The sequence below is a fragment of the Panulirus ornatus genome, chromosome 36, assembly GCF_036320965.1.
Source record: "Panulirus ornatus isolate Po-2019 chromosome 36, ASM3632096v1, whole genome shotgun sequence".
Lineage (NCBI taxonomy): Eukaryota > Metazoa > Arthropoda > Malacostraca > Decapoda > Palinuridae > Panulirus > Panulirus ornatus.
This window is the reverse complement of record NC_092259.1, coordinates 6,773,113-6,781,278: the sequence shown is the minus strand read 5'-3', so window position 1 is coordinate 6,781,278 and position 8,166 is coordinate 6,773,113. Positions and strand designations below refer to the sequence as shown.

The following is an 8,166-nucleotide window of genomic DNA, read 5'->3' as shown; positions in this document are numbered from 1 at the left end:
CCTGCGTGTCGTAGAAGGCGACTAAAAGGGGAGGGAGCGGGTGGCTGGAAATCCTCCCCTCGTTTTTTTTTTTTTTTTAATTTTCCAAAAGAAGGAACAGAGAAGGGGGCCAGGTGAGGATATTCCCTCTAAGGCCCAGTCCTCTGTTCATAATGCTACCTCGCTAATGCGGGAAATGGCGAATAGTACGAAAAAAGAAAAAAAAAAAAAAAATATATATATATATATATATATATATATATATATATATATATATATATATATTGGTTCTCAGTGAATGTAGGTTTGCGGCAGGGGTGTGTGAAGTCTCCATGGTTGTTTAATTTGTTTATGGATGGGGTTGTTAGGGAGGTGAATGCAAGAGTTTTGGAAAGAGGGGCAAGTATGAAGTCTGTTGGGGATGAGAGAGCTTGGGAAGTGAGTCAGTTGTTGTTCGCTGATGATACAGCGCTGGTGGCTGATTCATGTGAGAAACTGCAGAAGCTGGTGACTGAGTTTGGTAAAGTGTGTGAAAGAAAAAAGTTAAGAGTAAATGTGAATAAGAGCAAGGTAATTAGGTACAGTAGGGTTGAGGGTCAACTCAATTGGGAGGTAAGTTTGAATGGAGAAAAACTGGAGGAAGTAAAGTGTTTTAGATATTTGGGAGTGGATCTGGCAGCAGATGGAACCATGGAAGCGGAAGTGGATCATAGGGTGGGGGAGGGGGCGAAAATCCTGGGAGCCTTGAAGAATGTGTGGAAGTCGAGAACATTATCTCGGAAAGCAAAAATGGGTATGTTTGAAGGAATAGTGGTTCCAACAATGTTGTATGGTTGCGAGGCGTGGGCTATGGATAGAGTTGTGCGCAGGAGGATGGATGTGCTGGAAATGAGATGTTTGAGGACAATGTGTGGTGTGAGGTGGTTTGATCGAGTAAGTAACGTAAGGGTAAGAGAGATATGTGGAAATAAAAAGAGCGTGGTTGAGAGAGCAGAAGAGGGTGTTTTGAAATGGTTTGGGCACATGGAGAGAATGAGTGAGGAAAGATTGACCAAGAGGATATATGTGTCGAAGGTGGAGGGAACGAGGAGAAGTGGGAGACCAAATTGGAGGTGGAAAGATGGAGTGAAAAAGATTTTGTGTGATCGGGGCCTGAACATGCAGGAGGGTGAAAGGAGGGCAAGGAATAGAGTGAATTGGATCGATGTGGTATACCGGGGTTGACGTGCTGTCAGTGGACTGAATCAGGGCATGTGAAGCGTCTGGGGTAATCCATGGAAATCTGTGTAGGTATGTATATTTGCGTGTGTGGACGTATGTATATACATGTGTATGGGGGTGGGTTGGGCCATTTCTTTCGTCTGTTTCCTTGCGCTACCTCGCAAACGCGGGAGACAGCGACAAAGCAAACAAAAAAAACAAAACAAAAAAAAAAAGATATATATATATATATATATATATATATATATATATATATATATATATATATATATATATATATATATATATGTATTTATTTATAGATAGATATATAGATAGCTTTTGTGACTGGGAGGGATGCACCCAGTTATGCAGAGGTGTGTTATGAGTTCATTCAGGTCTCATGACAGAATTCGTCCATCTTGGTTTGAGGACGCTCACTCGAATCTCTAGTCAACCAGCCATGCTACATTATGTCCACCCCCTGCCCCAGACAGAGGACACCCTTCATGCACGAAGGTGGAAAGGCGATCACAGCCTTGGGTATCGGGGAAAGTTAGTAATGACGACGTTGTGTGTAAGTCTTTGCTTCCCTTCCCCGGCTGAAGGTGTGTGTGTGTGTGTGTGTCTGTGCTTCACCTACACCCATGGTTTGCTGGCATTCAGTCCACGAAATCCTACTCTTTGTCCATATCATACATGACACTTGACAACGCATCACTCACGGCTTTCCCTGAACTCTTACTAGACTTTCCCCAGCCCCATGCTGTAAAAAATCTTGTCAGTACACGCATGCAGGAATTTTCCAGCACGCGAGCTCGCATGTGGTCAGAAATGGTCAGAAACGGTGTGAGAGCGCACAATTGATCGTGTGACACCCTAAGTGTAGGGAGGGTAATTAGGGACACCAAAAAGATACGTTGATCACATGACATCTCAGAGGTGTAGGGGGGGGGGGGGAGTAATCAGGGACACCAATCAAGGGACAGTGATCACATGACTCACCTGAACGTCTGGGTAATCAGGTACACCAAGCAGAGACGCTCTGAGCTCGAATGTCAGATTGAATTTGTCAACAGAGTTGACGGAGAAGTACTTGAGGAATTCTTCTTCAGTCGGTAGTGACCTCGTGACGGCTTCGTCCACCGCGATGAAGTACAACTCGGTCCCCTGAGGCGTCCGCTCGTTCACCTCGGCCACCAGAATGATAGAGTCACTAACACCACCGAACACGACATCGTCCGAGACGATCAAGTGATCGAAGCAATCGCCTGGAAAGGGTTGGTCAGGGTTAGGTTCAAACACACCTCCCCCTCCGTCCGCCGCAAAGCTGTCGCTGCGACGGGTGTTGACAGGTGAGTTTAGATAGGCATCCTCCGGGGCACGACGGTACGATCGGTGAGAACGACGGTGCGTTCCTTGAGCACAACGATACAACCTTTAGTGGTCGTATTACACTCAAGAGTCATATGGGTCGAGCTCAAGGGGTTTGACATTAGCCTCCTGTTTTAGCAGGGCGCGCGCGGCTTAGTTGAAATCTATATCACTCAGCGACTCCGTCTCCCGACGTGAAGGACAGTGGACTCCATCTCCAGACATGGAGGCCAGTAGATTCCGTGTCTAGACATGGAGGCCAGTGGACTCCATCTCCAGACATGGAGGCAAGTAGACTCCGCCTCCAGACATGGAGGCCATTTGTGATCATCGCTGGTATAATCAGGCCGAGTTGATCCCACCATTCAGTTAACGGTCGTATGTTGAGATAACCAATCTTAAAATCCTTATGAAAGCTTGTAACGTCTATCCCACCTGATGAACCTTCAAAACTTATAATTTTTTCCGAGGAGGAAGGAGGTCGTATTATGGTATTCAAAGTAAACTGAAGACGTGCAGATACAGCTTAGTTAAACTCCGTACACTAACGATCGGATCAAGAACTTGCGGTCGTGACTGTGTATATGGTCGTGTGTAAACAAGTTGTCACTGTGCATATGGCAGTCTCCACAATTTCATAAACAAGCCATTAATGAAAGCAATCTTAGACCTCAGAGATGAGTAGACGGAAAAGTTACATTAACTGACGTTTTAAGAATAATAATCCAGTTGTGGCGATTACGGCTATAGGGGAAGCTTTACCTCACGTTAAGGAACTCTTAAGGAAGTTCGTGGTTGCTACCACTATAGTCATCGTATGGAGGGGAGTGTTACCATTCCGCTCGTCCTTCGTTGATCACTTAAATGGCCAGATGTTGCTTCTCTTTGTAGTTCGCTTTCAGGAGGAAGAGGGAAAAAGATTGATAAAGGGATTTATCAGGCGAACAAACTGGTCAAGAGGAATATATTTGACCTGTTTTTTGCTTTGTACGTCTTCCTGACAATAACACGCTTTTGACGAGATTTCCTAATGATCATCAGGGTGACTGGCTTAAAAAACAGAAATAAAAAGGAATGAATAATTGGACATGGCCTTTTCTAGGGTGATCTAAGTACAATAGAGCATGTAGGCCTTGGATACAGTGGGTTACGCATGGTGGCTATTGTATACCGACGAGACAATGCGAGTTGATAAGATGGATCGAGGCGTGGCTGTTTATCTACCTTATTATGAATGCCCGATTGCCTCTGCTACCATCCGCTCTGGAGCGGATTACGGGAAGGGTTCGTGAGCAAATTGGATCAAGACTTAGCGGGGAGACAAGGATGTGGGGACGCTGCTAAAAGACCCATGGGACACGAGGAACGTGACGGGTTCCGTTTCGCAGCTTACCCGATGCTGGGGCGGGGGACATTACGACGAAGAGGATCAAAATGGCGGCGGCTGGCTGGGCACCGCAGCTGAAGGATCGTCTCCGTCCTTCCCTGGAGGCCATGATGGCCGTCCTGTGGGCCCCTCCTAGGGGACGCCCTGGTCACCTGGTTCTTCACCCGAGTGAAGAGCTTGCGTCTTGAGGTTCTTCCTCGTCCAGAAAGACACTTACTTATCTCTCCGACGAGAACCGGCTATAGCGATCTCTCAGAAGAGATATCGGGACGAGGCGCTGGAGGGCGCCCTAACAGGCAGGGATCTCTAGGCCCTTCCTGCCACTCGGCCTTAGCTGTTCTCTTTTTTCCTCCTGAGAGACTCAGAACCACACTGTCACTCAGGCACTGTCACCCAAACACCATTCTTAGCTCCTCGGTTCTCTAGGAAAGGCGTTCGCTACTCCGCAGCGCGCTTCACTGCCCTGAAGGCCAGCTATGACTCCCGCTGCCAGCCGATAACAACCACTGGTAACGGAGTTATGTGCTTGATAACACGGCCCTGATAAGAGAGATATGCAGCTGGTGATAAGCGAGACAAGTGTGCGATGGGGCAACGACACTTGTCATCATGCGTCACACACCATGGAGCCAGACATATGTGTGTGTGGATAATTCAACCTCAACACGGCAGATAATTATGTCGATTTTGGTCAGCATAAACCACTTGTGCATGAGTAAGATAAACCACCGATAACGCAGAAATAGCCAATGGTAATGACGATCACAGGGACGGAGTCACTACCTACATACGACACCAATTTCCACACAAACCGGAATCATGAGAAAGAACCACATTTTTTTCTCTGTTTCATCTGATAGTCACGTCTGCCACCAGGAGACTGTGGTGTCCTCTCACCTCCCTGCTTAAGGCCCTTCGCGCAGGAGGACTACAAACACACATCACAAGGATGTACTTCATTGCACCCCGTTACTGATAATGATGGCAGTCAACTCCTCTCTGATTCCTCTGGCGCCAGACCAAATGTGCTAGTCGTAAACGCGTCCCTGGCCGTCTCACAGATAGGCCTTCGACTCACCTTCAGCCTCTAGCCATCTCCCGCTACCACTTGATCATCGTCAGCAGTTGCAGATCCTCAGGTGAACTACGTCATCATCTTTGCCAGTGGTCATGATTCTCACACTTCTCTCGACATAACTTCTTGCAGCCATTAAACTTAGAAGTTGACGTTAGACCCAGAAATGATGGTTTATGATTCAAACCCTTGAGTACGACAAGACCGCTGACCTGACCTGACCTGACCTGACCCTTGAGAGTCATCATAACGCACGTTCGTACCGTCACACCACGAACAGTTGTGTGTATCAAAACCTCATTTTTCTTTTTTTTCAGAACTGCTGACTATAAGAGGATTTATAGTTTGTTCATTGCCCTATGAATTTATACACTAATACTGATATATATGAATCATATCCAGAGAAAATGGTTCATATCAGAGATTGATCGATGGTTTGCAAGACTTGGATGAGGAATAATGACTTGAAGTGATAACCTGGTGATACACATACATAACTCCTCCTCAAAATGTCCAGACCTTTTGATGATACAGCAGAGGGGAAGCAGGTCAAACTGTGACGGTGTGATACATTTCGGAAATTCCATAGCTGGGCCTACCTGGTTCCGTTATCAGGTCGTTACCTTCGGAGAATGTTAATCCGTTACCTCTGTCTAGGGGCAAAGTGATTGTTAAGCTCATAATGATAATGATAACGAAAATTCTGATAATGATAGTAACGTTAGTAGTAGCAGTAATAATGATAATGATAATAGTAGTAGTAGTAATGATGATAAAGACAATGATAATGATAGTAGTAGTAGTAGTAGTAATAATGATGATAAAGACAGTCATAATGATAATAAAAATGGTAATGATAATCTCTTTCGCATCAAGAGAGGCTGCACCAGGCCAGTGTGTAGACACAGCTATGTAACAAAATGGCCGCCTGGCCCACTGGTTCAGGTGATCAATACTCTATCCCAAACACCATCATATCCCGCCCAGATATGACCAGTTATCTAACCAGTATAACCTGTTATCCTCGCTCTTTATTATACTTTGACTTTTAACAACCCATTATTTAACGAGTGTACTCTGTTATGTTTGTTCTTTTTTATACTCTGACCATTTGTGACCAGTTGTCTGACAGGTATACTCGGTTATCTTCGATCTGCGTTATATCCTGACCTGTAATAACTAGCTATCTAACAAGTATACCTAATTGTCTTTGATCTTTGTTGTACCTTGACTTATAAGAAGCTGTTATCTAACAAGTATGCTCTTATCATCTTTGTTCTTTGTTATGCCCTGACTTGTAATAACTAGTTATCTAACAAGTATACCTAATTATCTTTGATCTTTATTATACCTTGACTTCTAATAACCAGTTATCTAACAAGTATACTCTTATCATCTTTGTTCTTTGTTATGCCGTGACCTGTAATAACTAGTTATCTAACAAGTATACCTAATTATCTTTGATCTTTATTATACCTTGACTTCTAATAACCAGTTATCTGACAAGTATACTCTTATCATCTTTGTACTTTGTTATACCCTGACCTGTAATAACTAGTTATCTAACAAGTATACTCATTTATCTTTGATCTGTATTATGCCTTGACTTCTAATGACTAGTTATCTAACAAATATACTCTGTTATCTTGCTCTTTGTTATACCCTGACCTTTTGTATCCAGTTGCCCAACCAGTATACCCAGTCATCTTCGGCCTGTGTTATATCCTGAACCTGTAATAACCAGTAATCTAACAAGTATACTCTGTTATCTACGCTCCCTAATATTCCTTGACCTATAATATCAAAAATTGTATAGCCATTACGGTACGAGTATGTCGTAGTGTGAGTGCCAGTCTATTGAGGTTCAGTGCAGTCTTTGTTGATGACGTTGTGGTAGTGTTGATGACGTTGTGGTAGTGTTGATGACGTGGCAGTGTTGATGACGTTGTGGTAGGATCTGTGACTGATTTTACAGTGTTGCGGTGGAGTCTCTGTCTATCTGTGGGGCTCTGGTAGTGTCTATGACTGTCTACGGTTCTTATGGTATCGTCTGTGTCTGACTGTACCTTTCTCATGCAGTCTTTGTCTCAGTGGGTTGCGGGAGTCTGTCTCTGTAAGGCTGTCACATCGTCTGTAGAGTGGTGTTGTGGTAATGTCTGTGGCGCTGTGTAGGAGTTTGTCTCGGCCGTGCCGCCACAGGGACAAAGGAGTGTGGAGCAATACCACAGGAGCTGTGGTGGTACCGTAGGCCTGACCATCACAACCACAAGCCACTCTCAGAGCACCATAGATAGGCACAACAGCAACACAGACAGTAGCACAGGCATCACCGCATACATTACCACACCACCACAACCACAACCACCATCACCACCACCACCACAGACACTACCATGGCGCGACAGTGATTTTCAGAGCAGAATTCAGACTTTCATAACACGACAGGCAGGAGCATGAGCGCTACCACAGGCACTGTCATGGCACTAAAACTAGCTCCAGAGCGCTACATCGAATACCACAATACCACAGGAACTACTAGAATACCACAGGGACCACTACAGTATCACAGGCACTGCTACAGTACTGCAGGCAGTACCACAGCACAACTAAAACCGTTATTATATCATTACAGACGCTACCACAGCACCACAGATACTACCACAGTGCCACAGCCACTGCCACAGTACCAGAGGCAGTGCCCCAGCATCGCAGAAAGCTACCACAGCTTCACAGACACTACAACAGACACTGCTAGAGGACCACAACATTGGTCAGCAAACGGGGAAAGATTTCGGTTGTTTTAACAATGATAGATCTAGTGATGACCAATTTCAGCTTAACATTTGATGCAGGATACGTTGATTTTTTTTTTTTTCTTTAACTTTTTTTGACGTACGGAAACCAAACAACTGTTCGGTTCTTGTTGCATGTGTTCATAGTTTGTATATGCAAATGATGGTTGCTATTTTGAAAATAAGATGAAACATCATGTTTGAAAAATACACTTTCGTCTTCTCCTCCCGTGACCATAAAAAGAAGACATGCACTAGATACATGTTGAATGATTCACTTGTCTATGTTGGAGCTATCCAGCAAAGCACATCCGATTAACCTGCTTTACCTAAAGCCAAAGAACCTTCTTTTTTTGCAC

At 44.6% G+C, this 8,166-nt stretch overlaps 1 protein-coding gene across 1 annotated transcript in view; it reads right to left on the bottom strand.

The window, feature by feature from the left end:
• Positions 1–4,438, bottom strand: part of LOC139760430 (uncharacterized) — a 43,241-nt gene extending 38,803 nt beyond the window's left edge. Inside the window, exons 1-2 of the mRNA XM_071683669.1 lie at positions 3,947–4,438; positions 2,185–2,450 (exon numbers count right to left, since the gene is read on the bottom strand). Of these exons, the coding sequence (XP_071539770.1) occupies positions 2,185–2,450; positions 3,947–4,049 (369 nt within the window). The 5' untranslated portion in view covers positions 4,050–4,438. The remainder of the gene's footprint in view (positions 1–2,184; positions 2,451–3,946) is intronic.
• Between the last annotated feature and the right edge of the window lie 3,728 nt (positions 4,439–8,166).